The 18808-nt window shown below is 39.3% G+C and overlaps 1 protein-coding gene across 3 annotated transcripts in view; it reads right to left on the bottom strand.

Moving 5' to 3' along the window:
* AFG1L (AFG1 like ATPase) overlaps window positions 1-18808 on the bottom strand; it is a 223698-nt gene that overhangs the window by 174999 nt on the left and 29891 nt on the right. For all 3 annotated transcript variants that reach the window (XM_073893739.1, XM_025863601.2, XM_073893740.1), the window contains one exon: window positions 13401-13624. In XM_073893739.1, coding sequence (XP_073749840.1) covers window positions 13401-13624 — 224 coding nt within the window. The remainder of the gene's footprint in view (window positions 1-13400; window positions 13625-18808) is intronic.

Below are 18808 nucleotides of genomic sequence, written 5' to 3'. Positions count from 1 at the left end.
GTTATTTGTTAACAAAGATAAAATGTTCATAAATGCTCATTCCTCAGTTTGTTGCTTCTAAAGCATGGTCATCTGCTAATTTTTTCCAATTTTTATTAGAGGAAACACTGTTAAACACGTACGTAAAAGCAGCCAAATAGACTGGTACCAGTTTTATTCTCATCAGTAATTCAGACATTTTGTGAAGGTGCATTTTATTTTAATATTATACCTTAGCCTTACAGCAAGTTTCTTAGGAGTACAATAAAAAAAAAAGGACATTCACTTATTGAATGCTTATGTTTAAATATCTGCATGAAAAACAAATGCACAAGGGGCATCTGGGTGGCTCAGATAGGCACCCAACTCTTGGTTTCTGCTCAGGGTTGAGACTGAGTCCTGCGCCGGGCTCTGTACTTAGCAGAGTCTGCTTAAGATTCTCTCTCCTTCATCCCCTGCCCTTCCCACATGTGTGTGCTCTCTCTCTCTCTAAAATAAATCTTTTTTTAAAAAATGCCCAAGGGCCCCTAAATGGCTCAGCCAGTAGAACATGCAACTCTTGATCTGAGTCATGAGTTCGAGCCCCACAGTGAGCATAAAGCGTACATTAAACACACACAGACACACACACACACACGTAAACACAAATGCCCATATCGCTAAGTAAAATATGTCAGACAAAAAAAGACAAATGCTGTATTTTCTCACTTATATGCAGAATTGTAAAATAGTCAAATTTGTAGAATGGTGATTACTGGGGGCTGGGGGCAATGGCAAGATATTGATCAAAGAATACAAAATGCCAGCTATAGGATGAATAAGTTCTGCGGATCTAATGCACAGCATGAGGACTAAAATTAAATCATATTGTGGGGCACCTGGGTGGCTCGATCGGTTAAGTGGCTGCCTTCAGCTCAGGTCATGATCTCCAGGTACTGGGATTGAGGCCCGCATTGGGCATCCTGCTCAGTGGGGAGTCTGCTTTTCTCTCTCTCTGTCCCTCTGCCCCTCGCCCCACTGCTCATTCTAATAAATAAACAAAATCTTAAAAAAATAAAAAATAAAAAAATAAAATTAAGAGTATTGTTTTATAAAAAGTATGGAGGATCCTCAAAAAGTTAAAAATAGAGGTACCCTATGACCCAGCAGTTACACTATTAGGTTTTATCCAAAGGTTACAAACATAGTGATTCAAAGGGGCACATGCACCCCAATGCTTATAGCCCCAGTGTCCACAATAGCCAAACTATGGAAAGAACCAGATATCCATCAACAGATGAATGGATAAAGAAGATGTGGTGTATATATACAATGGAATATTACTCAGCCATCAAAAAGAATGAAATCTTGCCATTTACAATGACATGGATGGAATTAGAGGGTATTGTGCTAAGTGAAACAAGTCAGAGAAAGGCAATTATCATATGACTTCATTCATATATGGAATTTAAGAATTAAAACTGATGAATATAGTGGAAGGAAAGGAAAAATAAGACAGAAACAGAGCGGAAGACAAACCATGAGACTTTTTTTTTTATTTTATTTTATTATGTTATGTTAATCACCATACATCATTAGTTTTTGATGTAGTGTTCCATGATTCACTGTTTGCGTATAACACCCAGTGCTCCATTCAATACATGCCCTCTTTAATACCCATCACCAGGCTAACCCATCCCACCACCCCCTTCCCCTCTAGAACCCTGTTTGTTTCTCAGAGTCCACAGTCTCTCATGGTTCATCTTCCTGTCCGATTCCCCCCTTCATTTTTCCCTTATTTTTTTTTTAACATATAATGTATTATTTGTTTCAGAGGTACAGGTCTGTGATTCAACAGTCTTACACAACTCACAGGCTCACCATAGCACATACCCTCCCCCATGTCTATCACCCAGCCACCCCATCCCTCCCACCCCCACCATTCCAGCAACCCTCAGTTTGTTTCCTGAGATTAAGAATTCCTTATATCAGTGAGAACATATGATAATAGTCTTTCTCTGAGTGACTTATTTCGCTCAGCATAATACCCTCCAGTTCCATCCACGTCGTTGCAAATGGCAAGATTTCATTCCTTTTGATGGCTGCATAATATTCCATTGTATATACATACATCTTTATCCATTCATCTGTTGATGGACATCTTGGCTCTTTCCACAGTTTGGCTATTGTGGACATTACTGCTATAAACATTGGGGTGCACGTACCCCTTCGGATCACTACATTTGTATCTTTGGGGTAAATACCCAGTAGTGCAATTGCTGGGTCGTAGAGTAGCTCTATTTTCAACTTTTTGAGGAACCTCGATACTGTTTTCCAGAGGGGTTGCACCAGCTTCCATTCCCACCAACAGTGTAGGAGGGTTCCCCTTTCTCTGCATCCTCACCCACATCTGTCGTTTCCTGACTTGTTAATTTTAGCCATTCTGACTGCTGTGAGGAGGAATCTCATTGAGGTTTTGATGTGGATTTCCCTGATGCCAAGCAATGTTGAGCACTTTTTCATGTGTCTGTTGGCCATTTGGATGTCTTCTTTGGAAAAATGTGTTCGTGTCTTCTGCCCATTTCTTGATTGGATTATTTGTTCTTTGGGTGTTGAGTTTGATAAGTTCTTTATACATTTTGGATACTAGCCCTTTAACTGATATGTCATTTGCAAATATCTTCTCCCATTCTGTTGGTTGTTTTTTGGTTTTGTTGAAAGTTTCCTTTGCTGTGCAAAAGCTTTTTATCTTGATAAAGTCCCAATAGTTCATTTTTGCCCTGGCTTCCCTTGCCTTTGGCGATGTTTCTAGGAAGAAGTTGCTGTGGCTGAGGTCGAAGAGGTTGCTGCCTGTATTCTCCTCTAGAATTTTGATGGATTCCTGTCTCACATTTAGGTCTTCCAACCATTTTGAGGCTATTTTTGTGTGTGGTGTAAGGAAATGGTCCAGTTTCATTCTTCTGCATGTGGCTGTCCAATTTTCCCAACACCATTTGTTGAAGAGACTGTCTTTTTTCCATTCGACATTCTTTCCTGCTTTGTCGAAGATGAGTTGACCAAAGAGTTGAGGGTCCATTTCTGGGCGCTCTATTCTGTTCCATTGGTCTATGTGTCTCTTTTTGTGCTAGTATCATACTGTCTTGATGATGACAGCTTTGTAATAGAGCGGGAAGTCCGGAATTGTGATGCCGCCAGCTTTGCTTTTTTTTTTTTTTTTCAACATTCCTCTGGCTATTCGGGGTCTTTTCTGGTTTCATACAAATTTTGGGATTATTTGTTCCATTTCTCTGAAAAAAGTGGATGGTATTTTGATAGGGGTTGCATTAAATGTGTAGATTTCTCTAGGTAGCATTGACATCTTCACAATATTTGTTCTTCCAATCCATAAGCACGGAACATTCTTCCATTTCTTTGTGTCTTCCTCGATTTCTTTCATGAGTATTTTATAGTTTTCTGAGTACAGATTCTTTGCCTCTTTGGTTAGATTTATTCCTAGGTATCTTATGGTTTTGAGTGCAATTGTAAATGGGATCGATTCCTTAATTTCTCTTTCTTCTGTCTTGTTGGTGTACAGAAATGCCACTGATTTCTGTGCATTGATTTTGTATCCTGCCACTTTACTGAATTCCTGTATGAGTTCTAGCAGTTTTGGGGTGGAGTCTTTTGGGTTTTCCACATACAGTATCACATCATCTGCAAAGAATGAGAGTTTGACTTCTTTGCTGATTCAGATGCCTTTATTTCTTTTTGTTGTCTGATTGCTGAGGCTAGGACTTCTAGTACTATGTTGAATAGCAGTGGTGATAATGGACATCCCTGCCGTGTTCCTGACCTTAGGGGGAAAGCTCTCAGTTTTTCCCCATTGAGAAAGATATTCGTTGTGGGTTTTTCATAGATGGCTTTTATGATATTGAGGTATGTGCCCTCTATCCCTATACTCTGAAGAGTTTTGATCAAGAAAGGATGCTGTACTTTGTCAAATGCTTTTTCTGCATCTATTGAGAGGATCATATGGTTCTTGTTATTTCTTTTATTAATGTATTGTATCATGTTGATTGATTTGCAGATGTTGAACCAATCTTGCAGCACAGGAATAAATCCCACTTGGCTGTGGTGAATAATCCTTTTAATGTACTGTTGGATCCTACTGGCTAGTATTTTGGTGAGAATTTTGGCATCCATGTTCATCAGGGATATTGGTCTGTAATTCTCCTTTTTGATGGGGTCTTTGTCTGATTTTGGGATCAAGGTAATGCTGGCCTCATAAAATGAGTTTGGAAGTTTTCCTTCCATTTCTATTTTTTGGAACAGTTTCAGAAGAATAGGTGTTAGTTCTTCTTTAAATGTTTGGTAGAATTCCCCTGGGAAGCCATCTGGCCCTGGGCTCTTGTTTGTTGGGGGATTTTTGATGACTGCTTCAATTTCCTTAGTGGTTATAGGTCTGTTCAGGTTTTCTATTTCTTCCTGGTTCAGTTTGGTAGTTGATACATCTCTAGGAATACATCCATTTCTTCCAGATTATCTAATTTGCTGGCATATAGTTGCTCGTAATATGTTCTTATAATTGTTTGTATTTCTTGGGTGTTGGTTGTGATCTCTCTTCTTTCATTCATGATTTTATTTATTTGGGTCATTTCTCTTTTCTTTTTGATAAGTCTGGCCAGGGGTTTATCAATCATATTCATTCTTTCAAAGAACCAGCTCCTAGTTTTATTGATTTGTTCTACTGTTCTTTTGGTTTCTATTTCATTGATTTCGGCTCTGATCTTTATTATTTCTGTTCTCCTGCTGGGCTTAGGATTTATTTGCTGTTCTTTCTCCAGCTCCTTTAGGTGTAGGGTTAGGTTGTATATGAGACCTTTCTTGTTTCTTGAGAAAGGCTTCTATTGCTATATACTTTCCTCTTAGGACTGCCTTTGCTGCATCCCAAAGATTTTGAACAGTTGTGTTTTCATTTTCATTGGTTTCCATGAATTTTTTTAATTGTTTAATTTCCTGGTCGACCCATTCTTTAGTAGGATGCTCTTTAGCTTCCATGTATTTGTGTTCTTTCTGACTTTCCTCTTGTGATTGAGTTCTAGTTTCAAAGCATTGTGGTGCAAAAATATGCAGGGAACGACCCCAATCTTTTGGTACTACTTGAGACCTGATTTGTGACCTAGGATGTGATCTATTCTGGAGAATGTTCCATGGGCACTGGAGAAGAATGTGTATTCTGTTGCTTTGGGATGGAATGTTCTGAATATACCTGTGAAGTCCATTTGGTCCAGTGTGTCATTTAAAGTCTTTATTTCCTTGCTGATCTTTTGCTTAGATGATCTGTCCATTTCAGTGAGGGGGGTGTTAAAGTCCCCTACTATTATTGTATTGTTGTCGATGGGTTTCTTTGCTTTTGTTATTAATTGGCTTATATAACTGGCTGCTCCCATGTTAGGGGCATAGATATTTACAATTGTTAGATCTTCTTGTTGGATAGACCCTTTAAGTAGGATATAGTGTCCTTCCTCATCTCTTATTACAGTCTTTGGTTTAAAATCTAATTTGTCTGATATAAAGATTGCCACCCCAGCTTTCTTTTGATGTCCATTAGCATGGTAAACGGTTTTCCACCCCCTCACTTTCAATCTGGAGGTGTCTTTGGGTCTAAAATGAGTCTCTTGCAGATAGCATATCGATGGGGCTTGTTTTTTTATCCAATGTGATACCCGGTGTCTTCTGATTGGGGCATTTGGCACATTTAAATTCAGGATAACTACTGAAAGATATGAATTTAGTGCCATTGTATTGCCTATAAGGTGACTGTTACTGTATATTGTCTCTGTTTCTATCTGGTCTATGTTACTTTTAGGCTCTCTTTTTGCATAGAGGACCTCTTTCAATATTTCTTGTAGGGCTAGTTTCGTGTTTGCAAATTCCTTTAGTTTTTGTTTGTTCTGGAAGCTTTTTATCTCTCCTTCTATTTTCAATGACAGCCTAGCTGGATATAGTATTCTTGGCTGCATATTTTTCTCATTTAGTGCTCTGAATATATCATACCAGTCCTTTCTGGCCCGCCAGGTCTCTGTGGATAGGTCTGTTGCCAATCTAATGTTTTTACCATTGTAGGTTACAGACCTCTTGTCCCAAGCTGCTTTCAGGATTTTCTCTTTGTCTCTGAGACTTGTAAGTTTTACTATTAGATGTTGGGGTGTTGACCTATTTTTATTGATTTTGAGGGGGGTTCTCTGTGCCTCCTGGATTTTGATGCTTGTTTCCTTCCCCAAATTAGGGAAGTTCTCTGCTATAATTTGCTCCAATATACTATTCTGCCCCTCTCTCTCTTTCTTCTTCTTCTGGGATCCCAATTATTCTAATATTGTTTCATCTTATGGTATCACTTATCTCTCGAATTCTGCCCTCATGATTCAGTAGTTGTTTATCTCTCTTTTTCTCAGCTTCTTTTCCATCATTTGGTCTTCTTTATCACTAGTTCTCTCTTCTGCCTCATTTATCCTAGCAGTTAGAGCCTCCATTTTTTATTGCACCTCATTAATAGGCTTTTTGATTTCGACTTGGTTAGATTTTAGTTCTTTTATTTCTCCAGAAAGGGTTTCTCTAGTATCTTCCATGCTTTTTTCAAGCCCAGCTACTATCTTTATAATCGTCATTCTGAACTCTAGTTCCGACATCTTACTAATGTCCATATTGATTAGGTCCCTGGCAGTTGGTACTGACTCTTGTTCTTTTTTTTGAGGTGATTTTTTCCATCTTGTCATTTTGTCCAGAGGAGAATAGATGAATGAGAGAACAAAATGCTAACAGGGTAACAATGACCCCAGAAAAATAAACACTAAACACTAAACAAATCAGAAGAGACCTGAAACCAGGGGAAAGGAAAGAGAAAGAAAAAAGAAGAAGATAAAAAAAAGAGAATATGATCAAATATGATCAGACTGGTGAATAGATCAGTGCCACACACTAGATTTTGGGCATATTTTGGTGTGTTAGAAGAAACTGCCTCCCAAAATTTTAAAGAAAAAAAAACTTATATATGTACAAAAATAAAGGTAAATACAATGAAGGGATGGAATATGACTGTAAAGATGAAAATTATAAAAGATTTTATAAAAGGAATTGATAAGATAAGAAGCTGGTTGAAAAAAGAAAGAAGAGAAATTTAAAAAAAAAGGGGGGGGGAAGAGAATGTGATCAGGCAGGAGACTAGAACAAGGCCATAGACTAGAGATTTAGGGTACATTCTGGTCTGTTAGAAGCAACTGTATCCCAAAATTTTAAAGAGAGAACAACTTATATATATACCAAAAATAAGGTTAACTACTATGAAGGGATAGAATATGACTCTCCAAGAAAGTGGTTGCTTTTCTGTTCAGAGAGTTACTGCTATTCTTTTCTTCGATCTCCTGTTGAGTTCGTAGGTGTTCGGAATGGTTTGATACCTACCTAGCTGAATTCCTGGGACCAGACGAAATTTAGGTCTCCTACTCCTCCGCCATCTTGCTCCTTCTCAAGAGACTCTTAATCATAGGAAACAAACTGAGGGTTGCTGGAGGGGAGTGGAGTGGGAGTATGGGATAACTGGGTGATGGGCATTAAGGAGGGCACTTGATGGAATGAGCACTGGGTGTTATATGCAACTGATGAATTTCTAAATTCTACCTCTGAAACTAATACACTATATGTTAATTAAATTGAATTTAAATAAAATTTTTTTAAAATACTGTATTATATACTCAAAAGTAGTTAAGGCAGTAGGTCTTACATGTTCTCACCACAAAAAAAATGGTAATTATGTGAGGGGATAGAGATATTAACTAACCTTACTATAGTAATCATTTTGTAATACATGAGTATCAAATTATCACATTGTATCCCTTGAATTATAATTTCTCAATAAGCTTAGAGAAAAAATAAAATCATAAATCTTACTTTCCAAAATCAACAAACCTAAAAATAAAGTTCTGCTTTCACTAAAAAAAAAAAAAAAAAAAACTAGTAGCCCAAGTTTTCCTTCTCTGATACTTGGCATATCAGTGTTTATTTTTAGAAGAAATAGGTCTCACAACTATATGGTTAATTAATCTTTGACAAAGCAGGAAAGAATATCCAGTCTCTCCTAAAGACAGCCTCTTCAACAAATGGTTTTGGAAAACTGGACAGCTACATGCAAAAGAATGAAACTGGACCACTTTCTTACACCATAAACAAAAATAAATTCAAAATGGATGAAAGACCTAAATGTGAGACAGGGAGCCATTAAAATCCTAGAGGAGAATACAGGCAGTAACCTCTCTGACAATAGCCATAGCAACTTCTTTCTAGATAGGTCTCCTAAGGTAAGGGAAACAAAAGCAAAAATAAACTATTGGGACTTCATCAAAATAAAAAGCTTCTTCTGCACAGTGAAGGAAACAATCAACAAAACTAAAAGGCAACCTACAGAATGAGAGAAGATATTTGCAAATGATATATCCAATAAAGGGTTGGTATCCAAAATATATTAAGAACTTATCAAACAACACACAAAATACAAAATAATACAGTTTAAAAAAATGGGCAGAAGACATGAACAGACATTCTTCCAAAGAAGACATCCAGATGGCCAACAGACACATGAAAAGATGCTCAACATCACTCATCATCAGGGAAATACAAATCAACACTACAATGAGATACCACTCTCACACCTGTCAGAATGGCTAAAATTAACAACACAGGAAACAACAGGTGTTGGTGAGGATGTGGAGAAAGGGGAACCCTCTTGCACTGTGGGTGGGAATGCAAACTGGTGCAGCCATTCTGAAAAACGGTATGGAGGTTCCTCAAAAAGTTAAAAACAGAACTACCATATGATCCAGCAATAGCACTATTAGGTATTTACCCAACAATACTAATCCAAAGGGATACATGCACCCTGATGTCTACAGCAACGTTATCAACAATAGCCAAATTATGGAAAGAGTCCAAATGTCCATGGACTGATGAACAGGTAAAGAACAGTGGTATGTACACACACACACAAACACATACACATACACACACACACACACACACACTGGAATGTCACTCAGCCATAAAAAATGATGAAATCTTGCCATTTGCAATGAGGTGGATGGAACTAGAGAGTATAATGCTAAGCAAAATAAGTCAGAGAAAGACAAATACCATATGATTTCACTCATATGTGGAATTTAAGAAACAAAAGAACATAGGTGGGAAAAAAAGAGGCAAACCAAGAAAAAGGCTCTTAACTATAGAGAACAACTGATAGTTACCAGAGAGTAGGGAGAGGGTGATGAGTTAAATAGGAGATGAGGATTAAGGAAGCCATGTGTTGGGACACCTGGGTGGCTCAGTCGGTTAAGCATCTGGCTTCGGCTCAGTCATGATCCCAGGGTCCTGGGATTGAGTCCTGCATCAGGCTCCCTACTCAGGGGGGAGCCTGCTTCTCCCTCTGCCTACTGTTCCCCCTGCTTGTGCACTCTCTCTCTGATAAATAAATAAAATCTTTAAAAAAAAAAAAAAAAAAAGGAGGGCAAGTGCTGTGATGAGCACCAGATATTGCATGTAAGTATTGAATCACTAAATTCTACACCTGAAACTAATATTACACTGTATGTTAACTAACTGGAATTTAAATAAAAACTTGGAAAAAAAAAAAAGAAATAGGTCTGTGGCATCTTTACAATCTTCAAAAACTAAAGCTTTAAGGCAGACAGTCTCTGCTTTGCTATGCTGCCCACCACTCCCTTGCGGTGTTTTCAACAAACTTCTATCTCCTTTGTTCTGCCTCAGGTAACTTCTTTCACTGCCCACACTGCCAGTTTCCCCCTGATCATATGCCCCACATTTGGGGGCTTCCATCTGGTCAGGAGAGACAGCACATTTGGTGCCCCCACCTCCTGGCCGAGGTTACTCCTGGATGAGGATCCAAAGCCCCAGGGAGAACTAGCTAGACTGCCCTTGCCCAAAAGGGTGAGGGATTTCCCCTCTTGCCCTTGGAAGGGATTCTTCCTTCCCTCTCCTTTCTCTCTTCGGCCTTCCAGCAGTCTAACCCGAGTACTCCTCAGACAACTGAAGGTCTCCAGCCAGGGTGGCTCCCTGGTGTGGTCTGAAGGTCTGAGGGCAAACAGGTCGGACTGCCCACGCCTGTGAGGGCAAAGGACCCCTTTTTTCTCTCAATAAACGTCTATCTCCTTAAAAAACAAAGAAGTAAACAAAAACTAAAGCTTTTATATATGTTTTACTCAGATTGCATTAGATGTTTGGGTCTTTTTCAATGTTGAAGATTTGGCAAACCTAAGAAATTACAGGACAAATACTACCACAAAGAAATGCTGATCGGGATGCCTGGGTGGCTCAGATGGTTAAGCATCTGCCTTTGGCTCAGGTCATGATCCCAGGGTCCTAGGATCGAGTCCCACATTGGGCTCCTGGCTCAGCGGGGAGTCTGCTACTCCCTCTCCCTCTGCCTCTCCCACTGCTCATGCTCTCTCTCTCTGTATCTCTGTGTCTCAAATGAATAAATAAAATCTTTAAAAAAAAAATGCTGATCTATCTACAAAAGACTTATTCACATATGCATTAGGATTAAACAAATATAAGCTTTCATTAGACACATTTAAAACTACCTGAGATGTCAAATCTCTTACTTATATAAGATTACAGCTACACATTAAAACCAGGGACTCTAGGTAGTAAATATTACATTTATTTACTGCTAAATAACTGTCAATTTACCAGGCAGACCCATCACTGCCAATTCAGAAATCAAAGGAGGAAGTGTGGGAGAATACCACTGAGAAGAGCCAAACAATTACTTAAGAGAAAAAAAAAAATGTTGTTGAATTGGCAACCAGATACATTGATTAAAGGATACTTTTCACTGGATGTAAGTTCACCAATCACAGTAAGATGAGCCCTAGGGATGATACAGAGTGGGGAGGAGGGGAGAAAAAAGGACTGTATTTCTAAAAGGGAAAGGACTACAAAGAGAACAAAACAGAAAATTCATGAAAGCAATTTCACTCTGATAACCAAAAACCCAGTTAAGTAAAACATCCTGCTTGCTGGCTATGACATATAACCAAGCCAATATTTTATTTGGAAGACCATCTGTATTACAAACTATAATTATGTACACAGTACCTAAGCAGTCTACGTTTTCCAAACTTATTAGTTCTTTACTCGCCTATAAACTTTTGGAAATACTGGAAGATGAAGAAAGGGTGGCCATCAAAAGGGATAATTCCTTATTAGTTCCTATAACCATTACGCTGGGCTGGCCAATCATAGTGGCCATCACAGTCAAAGTCTACTTCTGAGGGAACCAGCAGAATCATGGGAGCCCTGAATGGTACCTTAGGCAGAGATCAGATCTTTACACTGGCTAGTGCCCTCCAAAAAACCTGGTATGAAAGCTCTGCTCAAACAGTGATAAAGTGATTAGGTTTCCTATCAGATTCTTACTGAGCAATTTAAACCACAGATACAGGAAGAGAATTAATAAATTGGTAAGACAAACCGAAGTGGAACAGACATGGGGGAAGGAAGAACAGAGTAAGCAAATTACATGAATGGCAGAGCACTGGAGCAAGAATCAGCAGGTACCTGTGCCTCCTGCCAGTCAAGTCATCAACACTTTCAAAACCATTGATGCAAAGCCTCAGGCTCTGGCTCTGGGAGGCCTGGCTGTGTAACAGAGATGCCCTCCACTGTTATTTGCATATGTAGTCTTATTCTAAATCTCCATTTCTTTCTGTAATCTAAATGAATCCCTAGTCCATTTAACCAAAAGATGTTAATGCAATGACAGCATTTTTGTTTCCATAAAAATAAAACTATGTAAGTATACTCTAAAGTGCTTTTTGAAAAGTAAAATTACTTTGATTAGAGTTTTTAAATCAAGCACTACTAACATATGTTATATATTACCTTTCCTCTAAAGACCTCTTAATAATAGAACATTTGTGCATGGGGGAGGATGGTTGGCCAGTCAATTAAAGGAAAACTAGTTTCTTTGGTTGAACCATATTCCAACTTTTCTTACTATTAATATCCCTCATAATTTGAAGAGGACACCATTGATGGCAATGGCTTCTATAATGGGATAAGGAATGGGAGTTTTCCTGTTGTCTCAAAATTTCAGCAAAAGCTCAAAGCTAAGGACAAGGAGAAACAAGTTCCCCTCCATTCTAAAAAGAGGTATTAGTCACATCCATGCAGGAAGTACTTTAAGAAGAAAAAAGAAGCAAAAACAGCCCTAAAACCAAAGTGGAACTGAAGAAAGTGATCAAGATAGAAAGCTGTTAGGTAAGTAAGGAATATTGTGGCATCTCCCCCAGATAAACTTCATGCCCAAAGCAGGTGGCCCCCAAGGGAAGCGTCCAAAGAGATTAGGATTGAGTGTTATGATGAGATAGGCATCCCCCTCTCCAGCGGAATGCTTGTTTAGGTGAGGAAATCCCACAGGCAGTAACCAAAGCAGGCAATGGAAATGTCCCTGGAAGAACTTGCCATAGGTCTCCAGGAGGCTGACTGAAGCTGGACTAGGGATTGGAGAAAGGAGATGTTATGCTTCCTGTGGCCTAAGCAGACACCATAAAAGGGGTACTGGGTAGAGCTGTCCTGACAGGAGCCCACCCAAGAAGGTTAAGTGCAAGGGCAAGGGGGACCGGCAGAATGCAGTGGTACAAGGTATTCAACCAGAGTCATAAGAGGTCCAAACGTGGAGCAGTGGGGAAGTCCCCAGGGGAGTCCAAAAGAACCCACCAGTGTGCCCCTTCAACAAAGCACTAGCATATCAGTGTCTACCACACAAAAGGCCCTTAACTGGTCACTTAAGACTTTGCTGTTTTGCTCTAATTTCCACCTTCTCATCCTGACCCTAGAGAAGCCAGGCAAGCAGACACAGGAGGAGGAGGGAGAGGGGAAGAACAAATCACTCCACCTTCTGCACTGCTGATCCTGGGACAGGCCTGAGCTAGAGGGAGGGGAAATTTTTAAATTGTATAATTTCCATTTAGACTAGATAGCATCAATCATTACCTAAATATGAAGCTATTTGAATCCCCCCAAAGGTAAAAGAAAGCCATGGAGCATCAAGAGGTCAGGAATGGGGATCCAACAGAGCTTCTTTAAAGGAACTCGTGAGAGGGACACCTGGGTGGCTCAGTTGGTTAAGTGTCTGCCTTCGGCTCAGGTCATAATCTCAGGGTCCTGGGATGGAGCTCCACATCAGGCTCCCTGCTCAGCGGGGAGTCTGCTTCTCCCTCTGCCTCTGCCTCTCCCACCCAGTCGTGCTCTAATAAATAAATAAAATCTTAAAAAAAAAAAAAAAAAACGAACTGGTGAGGAATTTCAAGCAGTTTCATGATTGTACCGACTGCATTTAATCCATTTTATAAAATGCTTTTAACTGTTCTTTAATATCACACAAATCTCACCTTTGAAATAAGGCCTCCCGCCTCTATACTGTATCCTTTAAGGTCCTCATGTAATTTCTGCAAACACTGTATGACTCTTCTTTGATTCTCATCATCCTTTAGCTCATGAGCTTTGATCAGAAAGTCATAGTGGTCCAGTGGTCCATGGCAAACAGCCAAAGCTTTTGAATAAACGTCTGTAGCCGCAGTTAGAGATGTAATCTCAGGAGTCTGAACTGTATAGGCTATAAACAAAAAAATATATAAAATCTTAGACTTCTTTAAATGAAGATATTTCATAGTACTCCACATGTTTCTTAATGATCACATTAAAACCTTTCAGGTAGAAGTATATATATGTGAACAGTTATTGTAAATCTCTTTTTGATAAAAATAAAACACATTTTGGGGCACCTGGCTGGCTCAGTCGGTGGAGTGTGAGACTCTTGATCTCAGGGTCATGAGTTCGAGCCCCACCTTGAGCGTGGAGCCTACTTAAAAAAAAAAAAAAGAAAAAGAAAAAACACATTTGTTCAATGAATATAATCATCTCATTTTAATAAAAGAGAGTAAACCCCAAACCCATAAGCTATCATTTTTTTTAAAGATTTTATTTATTTATTTGAGAGAGAGAGAGAATGAGAGATAGAGAGCACAAGAGGGAAGAGGGTCAGAGGGAGAAGCAGACTCCCTGCTGAGCAGGGAGCCCGACGTGGGGCTCGATCCCGGGACTCCAGGATCATGACCTGAGCCAAAGGCAGTCGCTTAACCAACTGAGCCGCCCAGGCGCCCCCCATAAGCTATCATTGTAACTCCTCTTCTAGAAAACCTAACCTGCCATAAAGTCTCTGCTTTGCCTCCACTCCATTAAATGGGCCACCTGGATTCATTAGATCCTTCCTCACAGCAGGGCTGGCACCTTTGAGTTAAGCCTAATTCTGGTTTTTGAGTAACAAGGCAGAGACAGAGATTAGTCACAAAGGGTTTTCTACTGTCCCCTTATTCCCTATCCAAAACCACATAGCATTCAGATACTACCACACTGATTTCAATGCTTGTAAGATTCCTTTCCTTTTCCATAACTTTTAAGTTGAACACAAAGAGTTGAAACACAACAGAGTGTCTGTTTCAAAGCAGTGAGGTTTTCTGATCCTTTTTTTAGCCTCTCCTGGGAGAGAAATGATTGGCCATGGCAAGATCAATCATAACTCTATTCCTTATCTGGGCCAGATGGAATGAGCAAGTAACTCCCGTTCTATTTTTATTTTATTTATTCTTTTATAGAAGTATAATTGATATACAATGTTATATTAGTTTCAAGTGGACAACACAGTGATTCAACAATTCTAGACCTTACACAATTCTCACCACAGTAAGTGTAGTTACCACCTGTCACCATACAAAGTTATTATGATATTACTGACTATCTTTATCTGTATTTTTTAGAAGCAACAAGTAGCAGCAAACTGGCACATTTTTTAGACAGGGCTGGCGCCCTTCTTTGAGTCAAAGATTTTGCAAAGATACATTACCAGTATTATCCTTGTTTCACTGAATACCATGTTTCCTTTGTTTCAGTAATATAAAAATTACATACCCTGGTGAAAAAATTAAGAGTCAATGTTATTTCCATCTTTTTCCCAAGAAAGGAAAGAAAATCCTAAATAAGCCATGAGTGTTGGGGAGAGGGCAGGGCTGTCTTTTTTTTTTTTTTTTTTTTTTTTAGGGCTGTCTTCTAATAGCTATTCTTCCTGTCTGAATAGAAGTTTTAGCTGGGTACTAGGCTGCCCAGTTAAATAATCCATTTCTGGCCTCTCAAGCAGCCAGGCACAGCCATATGACCAGTTCTAACCAATGGGATGTGAGCAGAAACCTGTGCAGTTCTGCCACATGCCCTTAAAGAGAAAGGCATGCCCTCCACCCCTCCCTCCCCTTCTTCTAACTGGAATGTAAGTGTGATGCCTGCAGCTGGAAAAGCCAACCTGGCAAGGCGAGGCCCACAGAATGCTGAACAAAGCAGAGCAAAGTTCTCTAACACTGCTGAGCTGCTGAACCAGCCCCGGGCCACCTACCAGATTTTTATGTAAAAAAATAAACTTCTGTCTCACTCTTCAACCAGGTCTTCAGCCAATCGTCCATCACAATACTACTCACTTTGTAGAGCAAATACTCTAACCCATCCCCTCCCACTCTTCCTCATGCTACCACCTACCTGGGGCTCTCGTGAGCTCTGGCTTGGCCTCCCTGCCTCTGATCACCTCCACTGCCCCAAATTTACCACTACCACAATCTGGAAAATATCCTCCATCAACTACAGAGATGATCTTGCTAAAATCCAAACTGTGATTTTATTAATATTTTTCTTAAAATTCATCTCATTGTTTAAAGAAGTGGTTTTCAAACATCAAACACAATTTTAACAGCAGCACCTTTTATTTTCTTTTTTTTTTACATACAAAACCTTCCATGCAATCCTAAATTTATGGAAGAGAAAAATGGGAGGGGGGCACAAAGTCCCACCTTCTTCACATCTCCCTCATTTCTATAACTGTCCTACCCCATTTCCAAAGAAGCCCCTGAAGCCACTTTTTCACTTGATAGAAGCACATTAAGTACAGTGTACAGAAAAGAGCACAGCAGGCCTGAGATTACTGTCCTTAGAAAGGTCTGCTTGCAAGGTGGGCTCTTGGCTGAGAACTTGGATTCCAAGAGGGTTCCCACCATTCCCAGAAACGGAAAGAGTGACTTACTGTGCCTAAACTGTTTGTACCATGTACAAGCTATGTAGTTTATGCTGAACACCTAGTTTCCTTCTACGTGGCCAGAATTTTGGTACATGCTATGCAAAGAGTAGCTATGTAACCACCACGACCCCCCACCACCCTAGACATTGAGTCTCTAATGAGCTTCCCTAATAGACAACATTTCACATCTGTTGTCACAGTTCATTGCTGGAGAAATTAAGTATTTCTTATGTGACTCCACTAGGAGAAGACCCTTGGAAGCTTGCACCTAATTTCTTCCAGACCTTGCCCCACAGGCCTTTCCCTTTGGCTGATTGTGTTTATATCCTTTTGATGTAATAAACCATAGCCACGAGTACAACTCTATGCTAAGTCTTGTGAATCCTCCTAGCAAATCATCAAACCTGGAGGTAGTTTTGGGGATCTCCAAAAAGAGTGTCCTCATTCTAGGGTTTAAGAAATTTGTAATAGGGCCCCAGACTGCATTTCCAGACGACTCTCCCTCTACTCTCTAAAAAGCAGGCACATATACAAAAAATGATTGTCTACCACACATAATGTGTAATGGGGTAATAGAGAATATCAGGGTTTTTTCTATTATTATTTTAAGTGGGGGTGGCGGGGAAAAATTGCAGTAGTAATGCATCAAGATTAACCGGCATTAGCAAGTAAAATGAATTTGGATACATAGAAACGGGTTATGAAACTATTTTAAGTGGGAAATAATCAAGGCCCAAATTAGGATGGGCAATAGCAGAAATGTCACGGAGCTAGTTAGAATGGAAAATGCAAAGGTAGATCCAATAATGTGAACTGCCCTCTAGTCAAGTGGATTACTTACTGTGTCTGAAACACTTTCAATTACTTCACTTCATAGTCATGCCTTTGTTCATAGATTCCCTGACTTGGAGATCCTCCTCTTCCAATCTCTGCCTAATTTCTACCTCACAAAATCTTACCATCCTTCAAAGTCCCTCAGCTCCCTACCATCAAACCTCCAAACTCGCCTGTAGTACCCCATCATTTTCTCTTTCTTTAGCCTAGGTGTTATTGCTCATTCCAACAAGGATATTAATGCCTTCTTATCCTCTAATCAGTGGCTTTCAAATTTTGGAGCCCTCCTGAATATCATAGCCCAATACTCACACACATATATACAACTGAAAAACAAATTTCATGAAATAAGAGATTTAGTAAGAGTATGAAATGGTTAAAAAAAAAAAAAAACTATGTATTAGATACTCTGGTATTTTTAATATGTATTTTACTATATATATACTTATATATATATATATGACATATATATGTGCCAAAAACCACTAGATTTAGTTATATTAAATGCCATATATTATACTTATTTACCTTTTTGTTTTCTGTCTATCCCCACCAGAGTAGATGTTTGTTTTCCCCAGAATATATGCTCTCTGAGGACAGGAATTTTTGTCTGCTTTGTTCAATGCTGTATTCCCCAGTGAACAGTGCCTGGTACATAATTGGTGCTTATTAAAAATAATCTTGAATCTCCTCCCTTCCTACCTTTCCAGAGATGTCATTCTCTTCACTAACCAGCCCTTATTATATCATCAACCTTCCTCTCTCTATCCACTTTTTCATACCAGCTCAACCCTTTCCTATCTTAAAATTATAATAACAAAACCTCCTTGACCCACAGTCATGAGACATCTGCTCTACCTCCTTTTCCTTCACAGCCAAACCACTTGAAAAAGTTACCTTTATATTTTCTGGCAACTCCCTCACAACCTGCTCAATTCTCAACCCACTGTGGTCAAGCTTCTACTGAGATAGCTTCTGCCAAGTCCACCCAAGACCTATTGTTGCCAAACCCAGAAGCTACTCCTCAGTCTTCATATTCCTTTTTACAATAATGGCATACTACTATACACCTATTAGAATGGCCAAAATTCAGAGCACCAACAATGCTGACCAGAATGTGGAGCAACAGGAACTCTCATTCATTCCTGGTGGGAATGTAAAATGGTAAAACCACTTTGGAAGATAGGTTGGCAGTTTCTTACAAAACTAAGCATACTGTTACTATATATCCAGGAATCATGCTCCCTGGTATTTACCCAAAGGAGCTGAAAACTTAAATCCACAAAAAAACCTTGCACTCAGATGTTTACAGGAGCTGTATTCATAATAGCCAAAACTTGAAAGCCATCAAGACATCCTTCAGTAGGCAAATGGACAAATAAATTGGTATATCTAGACAATGGAATATTATTCAGCGCTAAAAAGAAATGAGCTATCAGGCCATGAAAACACATGGAGAAAATTTAAATGCATGTAACTAAGTGAAAGAGCCAATTTGAAAAAGCTGCATATTATAAGGTCAGACATTCTAACTATATATATGACATTCTGGAAAGGGCAACACTATGGAAACAGTAAAAAGATGAGCAGTAGATAAAGGGTGGGGAGGCAGGGAGGAGGGAACAGAGCACAGAGGATTTTTAGGGCAGTGAAACTACTCTGCATGATACTATAATGACGGATACACATCATTCATTATACATAGGTACCCGTAGTTCAAGAGTAAACCCAAATGTAAAGCATGGACTTTAGGTAATTATAATGCGTCCACATAGGTTATCAGTTCTAACAAATGTACCACCATGGTGGGGGATATTGAAAACTGGGGAATCCATGCATGTGCGGGGGAGG

This window comes from Callorhinus ursinus, unplaced genomic scaffold, assembly GCF_003265705.2.
Source record: "Callorhinus ursinus isolate GAN/ISIS: 27379988/994484 unplaced genomic scaffold, GSC_fseal_2.0 scaffold6, whole genome shotgun sequence".
In the NCBI taxonomy this organism is placed as follows: domain Eukaryota; kingdom Metazoa; phylum Chordata; class Mammalia; order Carnivora; family Otariidae; genus Callorhinus; species Callorhinus ursinus.
This window is presented reverse-complemented; position numbering and strand designations above follow the sequence as displayed.